This window comes from Solea solea, chromosome 7 (genome assembly GCF_958295425.1).
Source record: "Solea solea chromosome 7, fSolSol10.1, whole genome shotgun sequence".
Taxonomy (NCBI): Eukaryota; Metazoa; Chordata; class Actinopteri; order Pleuronectiformes; family Soleidae; genus Solea; species Solea solea.
The window spans coordinates 21,225,618-21,243,984 of record NC_081140.1 but is presented as its reverse complement, the minus strand read 5'-3'; the positions used below and the strand labels follow the sequence as shown (position 1 = coordinate 21,243,984).

The 18,367-nt window shown below is 42.5% G+C and overlaps 3 protein-coding genes across 8 annotated transcripts in view; all 3 read left to right on the top strand.

Annotated features, from left to right (window-relative positions):
* Positions 1 to 10,255, top strand: part of LOC131462336 (spectrin beta chain, non-erythrocytic 4-like) — a 56,839-nt gene extending 46,584 nt beyond the window's left edge. For 2 of the 6 annotated variants that reach the window (XM_058633450.1, XM_058633447.1), the window contains exons 36-43: positions 7 to 91; positions 177 to 373; positions 504 to 1,522; positions 1,661 to 1,721; positions 1,929 to 2,185; positions 5,988 to 6,155; positions 6,653 to 6,695; positions 6,833 to 10,255. In XM_058633450.1, the coding sequence (XP_058489433.1) occupies positions 7 to 91; positions 177 to 373; positions 504 to 1,522; positions 1,661 to 1,721; positions 1,929 to 2,185; positions 5,988 to 6,155; positions 6,653 to 6,695; positions 6,833 to 7,168 (2,166 nt within the window). In that variant the 3' untranslated portion in view covers positions 7,169 to 10,255. Of the gene's footprint in view, positions 1 to 6; positions 92 to 176; positions 374 to 503; positions 1,523 to 1,660; positions 1,722 to 1,928; positions 5,711 to 5,984; positions 6,156 to 6,652; positions 6,696 to 6,832 lie in introns of those variants that run through there. The other 4 variants (XM_058633448.1, XM_058633446.1, XR_009240869.1 and 1 more) reach the window with 3 other exon arrangements.
* A 594-nt stretch (positions 10,256 to 10,849) lies between these two features.
* On the top strand, positions 10,850 to 15,108 carry LOC131463227 (oocyte zinc finger protein XlCOF6-like). Its single transcript, XM_058635015.1, has 4 exons — positions 10,850 to 11,443; positions 11,899 to 12,284; positions 12,439 to 12,508; positions 12,890 to 15,108. The coding sequence occupies exons 1-4, from the start codon at positions 11,038 to 11,040 to the stop codon at positions 14,506 to 14,508; spliced, it is 2,481 nt and encodes an 826-aa protein (XP_058490998.1). The 5' UTR covers positions 10,850 to 11,037; the 3' UTR covers positions 14,509 to 15,108.
* A 127-nt stretch (positions 15,109 to 15,235) lies between these two features.
* The window catches only part of LOC131463072 (oocyte zinc finger protein XlCOF6-like), a 3,488-nt gene continuing 356 nt past the window's right edge, over positions 15,236 to 18,367 (top strand). Inside the window, exons 1-4 of the mRNA XM_058634736.1 lie at positions 15,236 to 15,410; positions 16,051 to 16,384; positions 16,684 to 16,746; positions 16,995 to 18,367. The exon at positions 16,995 to 18,367 is cut by the window's right edge and continues 356 nt beyond it. Of these exons, the coding sequence (XP_058490719.1) occupies positions 15,288 to 15,410; positions 16,051 to 16,384; positions 16,684 to 16,746; positions 16,995 to 18,367 (1,893 nt within the window). The 5' untranslated portion in view covers positions 15,236 to 15,287. The remainder of the gene's footprint in view (positions 15,411 to 16,050; positions 16,385 to 16,683; positions 16,747 to 16,994) is intronic.

Sequence of the window (18,367 nt, the reverse complement as noted above, 5' to 3'; positions counted from 1 at the left end):
TCTCAGATCAAGGAGAAGCTGGACAAGGTGGTTGCTAAGCAATATGAGCTGTCTGAGAAGTGGGACAAGCACTGGGAAGTACTACAGCAATGTGAGCTCACACAAACTTACATGGACAAACACATAGTTTAAGATGAGCAGAGAATTATTTATTTTTCTTTTTTGTGTCTCCTCAGTGCTGGAGGTTCACCAGTTCGCCCAGGAAGCAGCCGTGGCAGAGGCGTGGCTGACCGCTCAGGAGCCACTCATCAGCAGCAGAGAGCTGGGCACCAGCGTAGACGAAGTAGAGCAACTAATTCGTCGACACGAAGCCTTCCGCAAAGCAGCTGCTACCTGGGAGGAGCGATTCAGCTCACTGCGACGACTCACCACTGTAATATTTCCAGCATTATCTTTAATATGAAAATTCCATGTGCCATCAGTGTAAGAGCGATGTACTTTGTTTTTTTAAATAATCTTCCACATGTGTCAAAGTCCCTCATGGTGCCATCTGCTTTCTACAGGTGGAAAAGTTGAAAGCAGAGCAGAGTAAACTGCCCCCAACCCCTTTGCTGGGGCGCAAAGTCTTCCTGGACCCCCAAGATGCCTTACCCAGTTCATCCACCCTTCCCCGTCTCCAAATCTCCCCCGTTATGAGACAGACTATCTATGAACAGACAGAAGCCAGCTCACCTCCTTCACCCTCGCCAGCCACGCCCACACCCTCTCCTTCGTCCGCGGTTCGTCGGCTGGGATCAACAGTCGCTAATTACACTCCTGTGATGAATGGCTCCAGTTATCGCCAAACCCTGGAGACAAAGCATGCTGGGGTGGCGGGTGTGGGTGCAGGACTAGGTAAACCCGCACCCTCCTCAATCGCTTCAATAGCCACGGCAGCCATGCTCGTCTCAGCCAATCAGGTGCGAGAAAGCGTTGGCACGGTGAGAGACCAAGCATCAAAGTCGGTGAGTCACCTCCAGCCTGTACAGGCAGCAAAGGACGTGGAGGTGAAAGTGTCTCCGTATCTAAGGCAACCCAAAATCAAACACATGGATGACATAGTGACGCCTCTGATCATTGCGAGTCGACTGGAGAAGGTGAGGGAGAGAGGGAGGGAGAGAGAGATGATGATGGGAGAGATAGGGAAAGAGAAAGCAGAGGTGGCGGTGATGGCTGAGGTGGTGCTGCAGGAGCCGGGTCGGGAGCGTTTGCATAGCGAACCCACCAGAGGGCCCCGGGGATCCAGGATTGATCATGCTGAGCCTCAGACAAACACCTACCACAGGGAGCACAGGATAGAACGGCAGCTGTCCAGTGAGCAGCTGATCCAGGCGCGACGAGACGAGCTGCCTCAGGAGGTGTGGAGGGAACATGCTGAGAGACGGGAGAGAAGGACACTAGAGAGACAAACGTCCAGTGAGCACGAGAACCACGGGGGCCACGAGGGTCGGCGGAGAGAGAGGGACCGACACAGACCGGAGAAACAGGAGTCCAGTGAGATTGACACCGGGAAGGAGCATTCAGACAGACGCTCAGGAGGAGGGTGAGACTGTGTGTGTGCTGAGGTCTTTACAGCTGTGTGGCTTGTCCTGTGTGCACTTGTAACAGAATGTTCTATATTTTCTAATATATTGTTTGCTCTAATTCAACTTGTTTGTTGAATTTGCTTTTGTTTCCACAGAGAAAAAAGATCCACCCTGGCAGAAATTGTAGAGCAGCTGCAGGAAAGAGAAGCAGCACAGGTCCAGTTTTTATGTGGTTTACATTTTATTCAGATATTGTTTGGAAATACTTACAGTTTTTTTCATTTTCTCTCACCATCAATGCATAAGTTGTCATCTCAGAAAACATAATCTTAAGAGTGAGCTATCAAGGCAACAAGAGTAAACTGTAATTCTTGTAGTTAAAGTTAAGTTAATGTTGACTCCATTACCCATGTCTGACTCCAGGCCCGTGGCGAGGTGCCCCGCCTCCCAAACGGCGTGCCAGAGAAGTCTTCCCGTCCCGAACGGCCTCGAGCTCGGGACAGACCCAAACCACGGCGCCGACCACGACCCAAAGAGGCGGGAGAGACAACGAGGCGGTCCAGATCCGCTCCAGCTCAGAGTAGCCCAGCAGTCCCCCAGCCCCCATCGCACACCGCACATCACGAGGGCTTCCTTTTCCGCAAACTGGACATTGAGAGTCTGAAGAAGAGCACCAACAGGTGGGTGTCCAGGGTCATAATGATAAACACAACCTGAAGAGGAGGTGAAAGGAGTCATGGAGGAGGAGAATGGACACTGGTGTCATGAGAATCAGACTTGTGCATGGTCAGGTGGTACTTGTAGGACTGGTTTTTAAGAAAGGTTATTTCTAACTGGAATGGTGGGTTTAATCACAATTCAAGATGTGTTTTCAGATGCGTCCTTCGTCTGAAAATGGTATATGTCAAGCAATACTATCAGACCTGACTGAGGGAGCGTTTTTGTGTAGCAGCATAGGTTTAGGCAGGGGCAAAAAGTGTTTTCTCATCAAACTGCTGAAGGACCGTGTTTTCTGAGCAATAGCATCACTTTGTTGGGCACTTCTATGTGTTTTCAGTCGTACTCCAACCTGTAGCCGTTTTACTTTCCCAGCACAATGTTGCTGTTGCCTCTGTTTGTCTTCACATAGATCTAAACACCACTATACTGAGAAACAGAGCAGTGTGTGGCTGATAGTCCTCATCAGTAATATGGGAACTCATTTGACAGTGGTTTGAATGTAATGGACAATTTGCATATATTTAGAAATGACACACTACAGTTTGAACTATTGATTGATTGTAAACTGGCTAAAACAAGCAGTTTGACTCATGTTGGCTACAGAACATGTCTCTGTTCCTGCTGCCGTCTGTTACTCGTGATACCAACATCCCTCTTCCTCCCTCTGCTCCATTTCCAGATTCAAAAACAATGACAGCAGCATGACTTTAGCATGCTAAGCTAAAAGGCTAACACGCTCCGCTTACAAAGATGCATGACTGACACCAGCTCAGATCATGACACTTGGTTCCTCTTTGGTTGCTTGAGCAAGGAGACATAAATGTGTGTGTGTGTGTTGCTGTTGTTTCCAAGCATCAAGCATTCATTAAGCAGTTTGAATATAATGATGTTTGGATGTTTACATATTTCACTGTAACTAGGAATTATTTTGCTTCCAACAAATCGGAATACTGAGAAACTTTCTGCTTTTGACAATCGTAACCAAGTCATATAATGATTTACATCCAGTGGGAAAGTTAGGTAGTGAATGAGTAACAAATATGTCACTGTATTTTTTGTATTATACTGTATTTTTTTGATATTTGTCTCTTCAGTCATATTATATTTTCCTAAAAAAAACCCAGTGAAGTTGACAGTGTTAGAACATCACACGTGCCTTAGTTTCTTAGCTTTGTGTCAGTTTGTCTACACAGAAACTAAACACAGGCATTGATAATGGCAGCAGGAGTTTTTCTCATATCAGGCGGCAACATTAGATTGTCATATGTCTTCTATGATCATCAGTTACATGAACTCAAAAAGTAGCTCTTAGAAATGTCACCGCATGTGAAAATGACACGCATGAAGCTTACGATGCCTCCCGATGTAACACAGAGTGAGACACAGCAGATTTGACTGGCTGGCTATGGCAGACTGAGCTGCTGGCTGATGAGAGCTGTGGGAGGAAAGACTGAGAAAGCACACACACACACACACACACACACATGCTTGCACAACTATCCATTTAAGGAATCTATTGACTTCCATTCATTTGAACTGCCTATGTTTATAAATATGGGTTAGTATGTGAACAGTATTTCAAAAACGTTTCACAATTCTTCCACATTAGGACCAGATTTTGGTCTCCATGAGAACAGCTGGTCCTGACAAAGTCAGTCTTTATGCCAGAAAAGTCTTAAGAGGTGACAAATACAAGTAGTAAACATACACACACACACACACACACACACATACACACACACATGCTGGCCTCCACAGATGACTGTCCGCCCTGCTTCCTTCCAAGAGACACAGATGGCAAAGTCTCTGCACTGCCCTCTAGTGGCTGGACTGACCACGCACTGCTATAAAGCTCATCCTGTTCCTGCTCAGGATGAATCCCACGCATGTCTCCACTCAAGGCAGTGGATGAATATCCCATATGTACATGCCCTGTTATGTACATGCCAAGGTAAAAGCATAATCCTGGATGGCTGATCAGCTGAGTGTGACTGTGACTGTGAATCTCCAAACAGTTCCTCGTCTGACTTCCTCTTCACTCTGTCCTTGACTTGAGTTTGACTGGAGGAGAAGATCTGCAGGTCAGGCTCTCAGAACATTTCCTCCAGTCATTAGTGAGAAAAAGAGGTTAGTCTGTGAGGAGCCACTGAGATTCAACCTGTCTCTGTTACGTAGCAACATGACAAGACACCAATTTTGTTTATGTGCACATTATTATTCTGGTATTATTCAGGACTACAAGTGAGGTAAATGTGGAAAAAAAGTACTTACATCATTTCTGATATCCAAAGGCCACCGTAGTTCCTTGATGGTCCCCTGTTTGTTGCAGTCTATCCATTAGATGTCACTAATTATTACATACTGGACCTTGAAGTTTTACATACCTTTTGGTGTGGTGCAAGTTATTATTTAACCTTCATATGAAGTTATTATGTCTTTATTGGGATTTAACAACTGCAGCTCCTGTGGTGGTCCGGTTCTTTGTGTTTCCCAAAAAGAAAGATTCACTGTGTGTCAGGCTGTGGTTAAACCTGGGAGAGTCTCTAACATTAACACGTTTTGATAATGTCTCTAAACCATAAATGGACTTTAGCAATAGAACCAGTGCAGGCTTCAAAATAAAGACTGATTTATACTCAGTTGTGTGATATCGTCACAGTCACTGTCTCCTTGCAGTGTTTTCTCCTCAAACTATTTCCCAGTTTCTCTCCTGTTTGGTTCAACGAAGCAAGTACTGACAACGTCTAATCCTCACAGTAAATATAAATACAATATAGAATATAGTGCTCGAGGTGATACAGTACTGAATGAGCCTGCTGAACGATAGTGTGTGGTTATCACGACGAAGACTGAATACTTTTGTCTAGACGTAAATTGAAAACTTTGCTCAACACCACTCGTGTTTTGTAGAGGGAGAATCATCTACAATGTTATAAATTATTAAACATTACTTTTAAACAGGACCCAGTGATGGACTGGCGACCTGTGCAGGGTGTACCTTGCCTTTTGCCCTATGTCAGCTGGGATTGGCACCAGCGAATGAATTAATAAACATGCTTAAGAAGAGGATAAAAGTTTCACACTGGTTGTAATGTGGAGATTGAATGTGTGTGATTGGAAGCTTGTTGATATTTGAAATACTGGTGAAAGTATATATTAAAAAAAGACAAGTCAGGATCTGACATGGCATATGAAGCTGCACACGTATAGTGTGCCCTGAATAATACCTTTATCTGGTTATAAAGGCTGTTGACCGGAATGCTTTGTGCATGTGCACACATAGCAGGAAAAGAATGACCACACTTTAAATGTGATGTTACCAAAATGCCATTTAACCAAACTCTTCTGTTTTTCTTTTCCCTGTCCTCCTCGGTGCTGCTGATGGCTCGTCTCGTCTCCTCCAAGGTAAGTCCTATATAAGCCCCCCCCACCACACACACACACACACACAGTGTACACCCAAACTCGTCCATCCCCCCTCCTCCTCTCCCCCCATCCGTCTGTTAGTGCGTTGGTTTGTGTTTGTTCAGCAGTGTGTTTCCTCCTCCTTTCTTGGCGCTGGTTCATCCCGCCTACCTACCTGTCTGCTCTGGTCAGGTGAGTGAGGCGTTAGCTTAAAAGGAGCAACTCTGCAGCTCTGCCTGACTCCTCGCATCTCCCCCCAACCACCACCTCCCTACCTTCCCCATACTCCTCCCCTTCCCCCCCTCCCTCTTCTTCCCTTCCTCCCATTGCCCCTCTGGCTTCTCCACACCACAGCAGGTCATGGGTCAACCTTTACTGCGTGCTAAACAAAGGGGAGATGGGTTTCTACAAGGACGCCAAGAACATCAACACACCCTACAACAACGAGCCACTGCTCAACCTCTCCCACTGCCACTGCGATGTCACCAACGGCTACAAAAAGAAGAAGAACGTCTTCACGCTCAAGTGAGGAGCTTTTTCATTCTAACGCAGACATTTCTTCAAATGTTATTTCTTGAATCTATCCAGAACCAACCTAACTTTTGGTTTTCGTAGTATTATATTGATTAGTAATGCGGTTGTGATCTAAATGTTTCATTTTCAGTATGTTTTACATGAGCACTGTATATGTATGGATTGTTTTTATTGAGTTTTAAAGGCTGATTATGTTTCCCCTTTGCTTAGAGTGATGAGGTTAGCATGTAGCGATCACTAACTGGAAACTAATTCACGTTTCTTTAGCCATTAAGAAATCATAAATATCATTCCAGGTCTTTTTCACAAAGCTTTTATTTTGAAATAAAGATGTATAGTTGGTGGCATCATGGGAAATGGTGGCACAACTGAAGATGGGATACTGCAGCCTGTGTTTTTGTTGAGCCTGTAAATGTGTTGAGACCCAGATTTAACTGTAAATACTTTTTGAAAATTGTCTTCTAACGCGATCACTTCTCTTACCGCAGAACAAAGGACGGCAGTGAGTTTTTGTTTCATGCTAAAGATGAGGTGAGACATATTCTGTGTTGTTTTGGTTCACATCTCATCATAACTCAAGCACTTACACTTAATATGACTTAATATTACACAAATATGAAGTGTAAATAAAAGGTGAGCTGATCTTTGTCACCCCTCTCTCCCTCCAGGACGACCTCAAAGCATGGGTGTCCAACATTACCGCCAGTATTACGGAGCACGAGGAGATTGCCAAATGGGGTTTACCCCAACCAACTACCTCATCCACTGACGAGGGTACGCGCCCAGACGGCAGCAAGGGGGACAACAGGTCAGAGCGAGGAGGCGATCGCTCAGACATGGGCGACAGGATCGAGCGAGCAGACAAAGACAGGGAGAAAGAGAGGGAGGGAGATAAGGAGAAGGAGAGAGAAAAGGAGAGGGAGAGAGGCGAGAGGTCAGAGAGGTCAGATCGGGGCGGGAAGTCGGACATGAAGCGCTCAGAAAAGTCTGGTAAGAAAAAGTGAGCCACACACCTGATTGGTCGGGATTGAAGCATATGAACTTGAAGTGTATGTGGGAGGCGGGGCTGTAGACTGGTAGTGAACGCCCCCCCCCCCCTCTCTCTTCCTCCAACACTGTCAACGAAGAGGTCGTGTTTGGATGGAAAGTGGCACACAAGACAGAATATGTGTGGAGATTCTCATTCATCCAGGTCATAGTTATCCAAAGGTGTTGAATCGGGAGTGACTGGACAGAGGGACTGACCCAGGCTCGCTCATAAGACAGACGGGATGAATTTGGAGCAGGAGACATCTTTCTCCCTCTCTTTCTTCTGTGTCTCTGTGAGACCACGCGGAGTCACTGTACGCCCTCTGGTGGCCGTTTCTGAGAACCACTGAGGGCATAGATTTGTGCTGCTGAACCCGAGCAGCGCTCATTTAAGAGAGAGGCTGGACATGCATCACGTAAACTTGAAGGCTGTTACTGATAGTGTGATAAAAACGTAGCTCATACTGTTCGACATACAGTTTGTTATTTTCTGTGAGATGAGCTCTAACTGTATGTATTTCTCGTCTGTCTGTCCTATCTACTGTATCTATCTATCTGTCTGTCTGTAATCTGGGACACCCGGCACTAGGTTTTCTACTCCTCGGAAATGGAAAGATAATGAAATTATGCCAAAATGTTATACAGACAAACAAACAGAGAGAAACCTTTCCCGTTAACTGTCTTCTCTTCACTGTGTTTCATCTGTCTCAAGGTGTGTCCATGAAGAAAATACAGAATTCACTCACACTGGTGTTGTAAGCAAACAACAATAACCACAATTCATCCACACCTACCATGGATGAATCAACAATGCTGATGAAGAGATGACAGTGGAGGACAAGAGTGTAAAAGAGAAAACAGTGAAATTTCACCTTGTTCTTGAGACATGAATAGAAATAAAAAACACTTGAAATCCTGCTCATAAGAAAAGATCACACCACTGAAATTTGCTAAAATGTTCTTTAGTTGGAGATCTGCAAATGGAGCCGCTTCCCTTTGTTCATGTAGAGTTTATTTAGGATATAAGATTTTCTCGTGAGCGTTTCTGCAGGACAGATAAGTTACCAGGTGTTTGGACCTGCAACATAAAGACAACAGGAGGGCTCAGTCGCTGCCGTCCATGCGGCTGATTCAGAGAGACAATAAAGACAGATGCACGGAGTGGTCAGAGAGAAACAGCCTGTGGTTACCAGGGGCCTCATTCATTAAAATGATGTTTGAGTTTTGTTAAATTGATATTAAAAAAAGAAAAATGTCAATGGCTCTATCTCGCCACTGTGTATATCTTTAATAACATTGCTGAAATTTATTTTGATCTACAAATTTTATTATCAAGATCAGGTTTTCATGGCTGGCTTTGGTCATAAGCACAAAATCTCCACCTGGCATGTTTTTAATGAGTGAGGCCTCAGGCTTCATCTACTCTGAAATAATTACATCTGTTGCATCCGTTTTTATACAGAATTAAAAGATGACGTGTTTGTTGCGCGTGTGTGGATTTTGTGTGTGCACATACGTGTGTACTGCTGCTCTCCACTCCCAGGGTCTCCATAGCTCTCAGGTTATTTATGTTAGTGTGTGCTTATGTGTGCTTTTTGTGTTAATATGTTTGTCCCCTCAGATGCCATGTCAGTCTTCCAGAGAAATTAAATTCATAACAGACCTACACACGCACACACACACACACACACACACACATTACAGCGTGAATGGAGAAACTGTCTCGGTCATCATCCCATCAGTGTAGCGTTAGAAGGGAATGAATGCCTGAATAAATGAATTAATTAGTGAATGAAGTGATGCACATGTGACAGCCAGGATTTCACGCTGACCAAATATTTATCAAAAAGGGTTAAACTGTCTGTAAGTTGTGAGATTGCATGTTTTGCTTAGAGAGAAATCACTCATCTAAAAAAGCTTGTCTTTGCTACCCACTGACTCTGTATCCACTCATCAGTTCATTTCATGTCAAATCACCACAAAGCCATAGACCACAGGCAAATGAGGAGGAAACGGTCAACATCCATTTAGCTGTTCAAACCAGCCCAAGGCTGAGGGGCAGAGAAAAGAAGCATCCAGGTCAGATAGCATTTAAAATCCTTGAGTCAGTCATTACAAATGTGGTTTCAATAGCCCATCATCTGTATGGGAGTAGTGTTCATTTTTGGTTATGTTATAATGGATATAATGTTTAAAGTCCAACTGAAATTCATGTCTTTTTATCTTTACTGCTCTGTAAGTTATGTCCTGTGCACTCCTTTTAGAAAACATCAGTAATGACGATGGTGACCACTAGTTTTGCATTAATTGGTCAATTACCATTATATTCATACAACCAATAAAGTTGCTTTATTTTAAACCAAATTTGTTTTTTTTTTAATTTTTTAGAAATCTCTGTTTATCAGGGTAACGTTTTTGTTTTTGAAACCTAAATATTCAGGTGAGGAGCTAACAGTATTATCTGTAAGTTCTAGATGTGTGTTTGTATTTTTTTTTATTTGTTTATTTTTAAGTAGTTCTTAATTCACACCAGGATTTTAAATTCTCTCTTGACCTGTCAGACTGGGTTGTATTTGTCATAAAACATGTCTTGAGAACTTGTAACTTTATTTTTCTTTTAGTCTCAACACTTTTTATGCATCTAAAGTAGGCGTAAAAGCCAGATCAATGCAATCATTTACATGCATGTTGGACACAACAAACAGTCAGAGTTCAAAGAGGTGAACTCTGAAGGAGATGAAAGTGACACAGGACAGTCCTCTGCTGTCAGATTATGACTAACATCTTAATGAACTGACACACCTTGATGCCGTCGACAGGCACACGACAGAAAGTGCAGGGTACAGCTATTATGCTTACAGATGACATAAAGTATGTAGTTACAACCATTACTATGCTGCTGACAGCAGAAACAATCAGGTATTCCAAAAGCATCTTGGGTAACATCTTGGTTTGGGTGGTGGTAGGTACCCTGCTCATCTGTGTGTGTCTACTGTCCTGTTCACATCAAACTCAGTTTGTCAGCCGAGATGAACTGGCAAATAAAAAAACTTTTGATTTATCAAAAATGTGTCTGCAGTCTGTGTTTTTCTTTCCTTGCTGGACATTGCTGGATGTTGTTCGATAACGTAGGGGTTTTATGTATATATATATATATATATATATATATATATTATGTATATACACACATATATATATATATAGATATGATTAAAGTTGCATACAGTTGCATCATGCAGCCTTTAATTACATTTAATATTTAATTTCACTGTAAAAGCCACAGATTACCATATAAATTAGGTTTTAAAGAACATACTGTGCCTTTTCTCCCAGACCTGGCAAATAAAATCAGCATTTGCAAAGGTTCCCTCTTTGAAATACTTGGTTTGTACTCAGTTTTTCACAGTTTTTTTTTATGTATGAAAGATATTGAACAAATAAAAAGTACCTACTGCTGTCAGTGCTGATGGTAAAGTTTCTGGGTAATAAATATGTCACATAAGATTATATTTTATAACTATTCCTTATGATACAATAAGATGGTGTTTTTGGTTTATAACATAGGTCAACTAAAACATTCTATTGAATATTTCGTATTCACCATGACTGGCGCTTTTAATGTGAAATGTTGACGTCACGCCGGAAACGGATGCACGACGGGGAAGATTTTTCAGAGACGCACTGTCCGTCTAAGAAGAAAGTACATTTTGGGTCAACACGGAAAAGGGAATATTGTTGTTGCGTTTAAACCGCAATTGTTTTTCGGTCTCAAGTTACGTTTTCGAAATCTAAATGCGTTACGAGCGGAATGACATAGTAGGCTAAACTTTTGATTCGACGAAAAATGGAGGCGCGGTTCGGAAGCGAGGTAGCGTCTGTCGTGGAGGTTGCCATCCAGGCGGCGATGTCAGTGTTCAGAGATGTATGGGCGAAAGAAGTGCCAAACACGGAGTGGGACGAGGCGAAGCTCGGGGAAATCCAGGAGATAGAAAAGTGTCTGGTAGTTCAGATCCACAGAGTGTTTACGGAGTTCTCCTCCGAGCTGTTTGAAGAGAACGAGACTCTTCGGGCCAGAGTGGAGCAGCTGGAAGATGTGCTTCAGAGGAAAGCCGGGCAGCTGGAGCAGGAGCTGGAGGCCAGAGTGGATCAGCTGGGTAGAGACATGGAGAAGCTGGAGAAGGAGCTGAAGAGCATCGGTCAAAGCGACAACAAGGCCGAGGAAGAACCGACACACGGCGACTCTCTCATAGGTGAGGATAAGTCAAAATGATGAAGCTCCAATGGTAATCGGATTACGAGACAGGGTCAGTCATTCACATTCAGACAGTGTGCAAATGGGAATTTATTCCACTTAAAGGAGTAGCTCGTCCATAAACCATTTACTCTATCCAAAGAAATATCTACTGAAAATGGAACGATTGATTTGACGTTATGAAAACTAGAAATCACAGCTGTGTGAAAGTTTTGTCATTATCGGTTTATCTTGTTGTGAATTCAGTGTCATTACATTTTCATCAAAAGCTGATCATTGACAACGTGTCAAATGATGTAGTTACAGTCAACAAAATGTTAGAAAAATGAGAACTAAAAATAAAAATAAAAAAATAATTAAATATATAAGATATAACTACTGCCTTTGCTGTTCCGTTTGAGGTTTTGCTTTTTACTGGTTCTCATTTTTGTCTTCCTCTTTCCTTCCGTAAAGAATCCTCTTGGGTTCTCGCCACCACAGAAGCTGCACCAAAACCTGCTGCCACTCAGGATGAAGCGGCAGAATCCACATCAAACCCTCAGCCAGCTTCAGCAGAAAATGAGCTCATGGTTCCCAGCTCCACAGCTAAATCTGTGACTGTCGGTCAACCTGCAGTCACGCCACTGGTTTTTGTGGGCAGAGTCGATTCCGCTCCTACGGTGCATTTTGTGGGCACCAACCAAGTTGTGACCCAGTCCCCTGCACCATCACAGGATGTGAGTGAAACAACAGGAAAGCCAGTCATCCTTACAACAGCAGCCTCGCCAGGGTCTATACCTCAAGATGTCCCCAGTCCAAACTCCAGTATCACCAGTGATCTTGCATTAGCTGAGCAAAAGGTCTGGTATTAAAATTTTGTTCAGATTATGGTCATTCAGATTGAACAATCCTAGTCTAGTTTAGTGTCATGGTTGTATAACATGCAGTATAATGTGGGGAAATGGTCACTGTTAAGATTCAGATTGTGTAATAATGTTAAATTGTGTATCACAGAAACAGGTGGAAGAGGCATCTTTGGGGAGAACAAGAAGGAAGAGGAGACCAACTTATAAAGTTCAAAATGGTATGATTGGATTTCACACTCTAGCTTTTATTGTCCTCTCAGCATACTTCAACAGGACATGGTCACCAGGTTGTCCATGGATTTCATTTATGAAACTTCTTTTATTCCTGAATTGATTTAATTGAGTGTTTTCTCAATGAAAACAAATTCTGTAATTTTTCAACCTCTTTTGCTGAACTTGGCGGACTGAATATATTCAACCCTTATAAAGCTGCTGGGTGGTTTTTAATCTGTATTGCAGCCCTACACCGAATGTTCATTCAACTTTATTGGGTGTCCTGAGCGTTAAGTAATTTGATGATACTTTTTTCTGTCTTTGCATTCCTTGTAGATATACAAAGTTAGACACATTTTAATTTAATATCTTCCTTCCATTCCCAGTTTCCACTGAAAACAGCTCTGAAGAGAAGAAAATTAAGCCAGGTGAAAAATTAACAAAAAAAGACTCGGTGATGGAGGAGCGTTTTTTCTGCGAGCATTGTGATGTTGGTTTCCATTGGAAAGGTGACTTGAACAAACACATGAAGAGTCACACAAAGCCATTTCCTTGTGACCAGTGTGACAGAAGTTTCCTGACGAAGAAGTCACTGGAGAATCACGTTTTGCGGCATGAGGCGAGTAAAGTCCCCCGGCCCTTTCCCTGTCTTCGCTGTAAAAGAACATTCAGAAAAGAGCAGTCACTACAGAACCATCTCAAGCGTCACCAGCGACTGAAGCCACCAAAGCCGTTTGTCTGCGACCAATGTGGGAAAACATTCAGAATCAAACAGTCTCTGGAAAACCACCTCTTACGCCACGAGAAAAGTAAGGAGCCACTGAAGTGCCAGCTTTGCGACAAGACTTGCAAGACTTCAGTCCAGCTGAGATGTCACATGGCTGTGCACTCGGAGGAGAGACCGTTCACCTGTGACAAATGTGGGAAAGATTTCAAGAGCAAAGACACTCTTCGCTTCCATCAGATGGTTCACACAAATGCCAAAAAATACAAATGCACAATGTGCGATGAGTCTTTCAAATACGCCCACTCCCTGACGGTGCATAAGAGAAAACACACAGGAGTCACCCCCTTCATATGTACGGTGTGCAACAGGGCGTACAGGACTGGCACTGCTCTGAAGAGACACAGTATAGTCCATACAGGAGAGAAACCGTTCACCTGTCACATCTGTGGGGCCAGATTCAACCTGAACAACAACCTCAAGAGGCACATTCGCATTCACACAGGAGAGAAACCGTTCACCTGTAGTGATTGTGGCAAAAGCTTCTCCGACAACACCAAGCTTAAGTCACACATGCTTATCCACGGTGCTAGAAAGCCTTTTATGTGTGATCTGTGTGGGAAGACTTTCCTCTTCAACTGCAGGCTGCAGATGCATCAGAGGTACGTGCATGTTGATGGGAATGAGGAGACGGAGTGCACGCAAAGATTAATGCAGTCTAAACGGCGAAATAAGTCTTTGGTGAAACCGTTCAGTTGCAAAATATGTCTGAAGGGTTTCAGTGCTGCGTATTCCCTCAAACTTCATGAACGAAGCCACAATGAACAGAAGGAGTACAACTGTGGCATTTGTGGAAAGGCTTTCCACAATAAATACTCATTTGGCTATCATCAGAGAAGCCACGCAGGGGAGAAGCCATTTGTTTGTGATGTTTGTGGAAAAAGATTTTTCCATACTGGTAGTCTGAAGCAGCATGAGCGCATCCATACTGGTGAAAAACCGTACAAGTGCGATCAGTGCGGCAAGGCCTTCAGAACGGACGGAAACTACTACAGGCACCTGCGGATCCACACGGGGGAGAAGCCATTTGAATGTTTTCACTGTAACAAGAGGTTCCACCAGTCAAATCAACTCAAGTCCCACCTGCAGATCCACACGGGACAGAAGCTGTACACGTGTCAGCAGTGTGGTCAGGGCTTCTCTGATTCAAGGCAGCTGAAGAAACACAGCTGTGATGGGTCGTGCCACAGTGTGTTGGCCACCAGTACGCAAATAACTTAGTTTCATCTTAATAACCTGTGGTGAGACCTGGTGTAGGTCACTTGGTGAACAGATAAACTTATTGAGAGGACATCAGTTCCCTTTTTTCCAGTTTGAAAGTGTGCTCAGATGTTCAAGTGATAAAGTAAAAATACTTTGTTGTTGACCTTGTTTTGCTGCTTGTTTGCTTTCATTTTATGTAAACAGGGCTCTGGTAACACAATTGTCATTACCATATTAGACATAAGAAATTAAAATAGTGAATTTAATTAAGTTTGTTTATACAAAAAGAAATGGCAGTTAACTGCATTGTTAAAGGCATTGAATTGTCTTTTTTTCCTTTTGCTTTAGAGACTTGACTGTTAGCAACATTATTTTAAACAAAAACAAATGTTTGCATTTATAGAACTGTGTGGCCATTTAGTTGCACTCCGTTACACATGAGATTTCGCTGTAAATAAATGCTGGCTTCAGCTGGGTTGATATTAAGATGAAAATAAAGGTGGGGTTTGTTTTGCTCTTCCTTTAAAAGGTTTCTTGACTATTATGGTCATTTCTGAGACCTCGCTGAATGAATGGGATCAATGTGTAATTATTTTTGAGTTAATAAAAATGCACAAGTACAAATGTGTTTTCCTTCGTTATTCCAAAATGTAATTTTAAAATATGAAATATTTCTCAGTCTTATTTTGAAAGTGGTATGTTCGCCTTATGCACTGCTTCCGTTTACTGAACCGATGGCGGCCAATCTGCAGCCATTTGTCAACGCTGGTGAGTCAGCTGCGATTTTTGAAGGAAGAATGACAGAAAACTTTAACTCAGAGACAAAATGCGTCTTGGAGACTGCCTTAAAAACAGCTGTTCGTGTTGTCGGGCATTCAAACGAAGAAAAGCTCTTGAAGGACCCGAGCACAACACGAAAGGTGAGTGAATGAGACGTTTTCTGGAAGAAGATTGGACCAAGGGAGTAAAATCAAGCAGAGAAACAAAGATGGCGCCGTCATACGTTGTCTGTTAGCTAACATGACAAAGATTTGACATCTGGGGGTTCAAATTTAAAAATTAAATATTAATCGTTACAGTGTGTTAGTTTATCATATAATTGTTTTAACAGCATCTGATGAACACGTTGCGTCATTGAACTTTTAGTTATTTTCGGTAAATGTTGAAATGATTAGCGTTTCGTGTTTTGGACTGGCTGAGAAAGTAATGTACATATTATATTTGTTTGTGGTTAATAAGTATAACACTTAATTTACTGTAGCTGCAGTGATAGAAATAATCCGCTTGTTTTATATAGTAATTTGATCTAAAAGTAAAAGGTTCTTGCATCACACATCTACAGTAGTGGGTTTGTTGAGTTTGAATAAGTTGAATCTGTGGAGACTTTTCATTGTGGTTCATGATCTGATTATAATTATTTTTTTCGGTCAATAAAAAAAACTTGCCATGTATTTTAATTAATTTGACAAATTTTGCTTGTGCTGTTTTTAATTTAAATATAATTATATGTATTAAATATATATATTTATAACAACATCAACCTTTTTTTCGTCCTCACAGTCGGATGTCATCATGGAAATGCTGGCACGTGAAGCTACAAGAAAGATTAGTGCCATTTTCTCCCAACTGTGCTTAGTGCTGCACAATGAAAACACGACTCTAAAAACCAAAGTCGGACAACTGGAGAGTGAATTAGAGATTATGACTGAAAACGTTGAAACGGCCAGATTATGGAGAGAAAATGTCCTGAAAGGTTGCCCAGTCCTGTTTGAGGAAAGTGGGTTGATTTTCACCTTGAAGCCATGTGGAAAGCTAAAAAACCAAATGGATAATGTGACAGAGGAAGTCATAAAAGCACCTACTCCTGCTCAGGTGCAGGGAGGACATGATGGTGGTAAGTTTCCATGATATGACATCACAAGGGTTTGGGTTAGTGAAACGAAAAAAAGTTCAACACAGTTCAGGCAGTAAACCGTCAGTGTCTCTTTCATTGGTGTTCTCCCTTTTCATTTAAATGAACAGAAAACAATGAAACATAATCAATTTTAAGTTTCACAACAGTTAAACCATTATAAATGTAAAAATCATAATGCAAAAGGCTCGGACTGCTGATGTTTTAACTTGTGTCTTCAGTTGATTTAAACAACGAGTAAAGTAACTGTTTGTATTCTTTACTTTTAATTTCTTGTTCAGAAAGTGGAGACGCAACGAAGGAGCTGGACTCTGAAGCTGAGGCCTCGTCAGTAAATAGTCAAGGTGCAATTTTAATAAAGTGTTATCCACATTAAAAAAATGGCTGTAGTACACATGCAGGTAAATGCAAGTGGCAACTTGTCAGTGATTATTATTAGTTAACAGTAACTTCAGCTCTTTGAATGAAAGTAATGGTTTTATGTGTAAAATCTGTGCTTTTATTGTAAAAGCAAAAAAACATTCCTCCTTATGCTGTTGTGGCACAGCTACTGTGGACATGTTGTTAACTTTTATTTTATGCTTTTATGTAGACACTACAGACACTGCTGACGACTGTACTCCAGTAAACATGATGTCCAAAACCAGTGACAGCCAAAACACACAGGAAGTAGATGTCAAGAAGAAGCGGAGGGTGTTTGTATGTGATGTCTGTAACAAGAGCTTCAACCGGCAATTTCATCTGATGAAGCACATGAACACTCACAAAGAGCAGAGGCCTTTCGCCTGCAACCAGTGTTCGAGAAAATTCAGAAATACATCAGCTTTGGAGCACCACCTGCTGCGCCATGAGGAGAAGAAATGTGTTTCCTTTCAGTGCCAGATCTGTGAGAGGATGTTCAAAACAAAAGAGAACTTGAAGTCTCATCTCCTTGTTCACACAGACAAAAGGCCGTTCATCTGCTCCACCTGTGGGAAGGGCTTCAAAACCAAAGGCAACCTTCAGGCTCATCAGGTCGTCCACACCAACGATAAAACACACAAATGTTCAGAGTGTGGTGAAAGTTTCAGGTATGCATTCACCCTGCAGTGCCATAAAAGCATTCATACTGGAGAAAATCCTTACAAATGCACAGAGTGTGACAAGGTATTTACAAAGAGGAGATCCCTGAGGTCGCACCAGTTGGTCCACAGAGGTAAAATGTTCACATGCGAGACATGTGGAGTAGGTTTCACCCTTCAGCAAAACCTTAAGAGACACATCCGTATTCACACTGGTGAAAAACCTTTCAAATGTAAACTCTGTGGGGAGAGTTTTATTCAGGACAACAAGCTGAAAAAACACATGCTTCTTCACGGTGCTTCAAAGTCATTCATGTGTGATCTGTGTGGAAAGACTTTTTTGTACAACTGCCAGCTGCAGAAACACCAAAAAGCAACTCACAATGAAAAATATGGACATGTGATCAGGAGACAAAGTCAGGAGCGAGGTAACCGCAGAGTTATCTACCGACAAGACAGAACCTCGGTGGACATGACGCCATTTACCTGCAAGACCTGTCACAAGAGCTGTGACACTATGACTTCACTGAAAAGACATGAGCTGATCCACACAGGTCAGACGCACTACAACTGCCACACGTGTGGAAAGTCTTTTTTCTACAAAGCCACATATGACTACCATCAGCGGATACACTCAGGAGAACGGCCGTTCGGTTGTGACATATGTGGGAAGAGGTTTATCATCAATCAGGCTCTCAAATCCCACAAACTGCAACACTCGGGAGAGAGACCACATACATGTGGGCAGTGCGGCAAGGCCTTCAGGATCTACTCAAACTACCGTAGACATTTACGGATTCACACTGGGGAGAAGCCATACGAGTGTGGAGTTTGTGGAGGGAGGTTCAGACAGCTTGGCCATGTGAAGTTTCACATGCAGGTCCACACAGGAGAAAGACCGTAT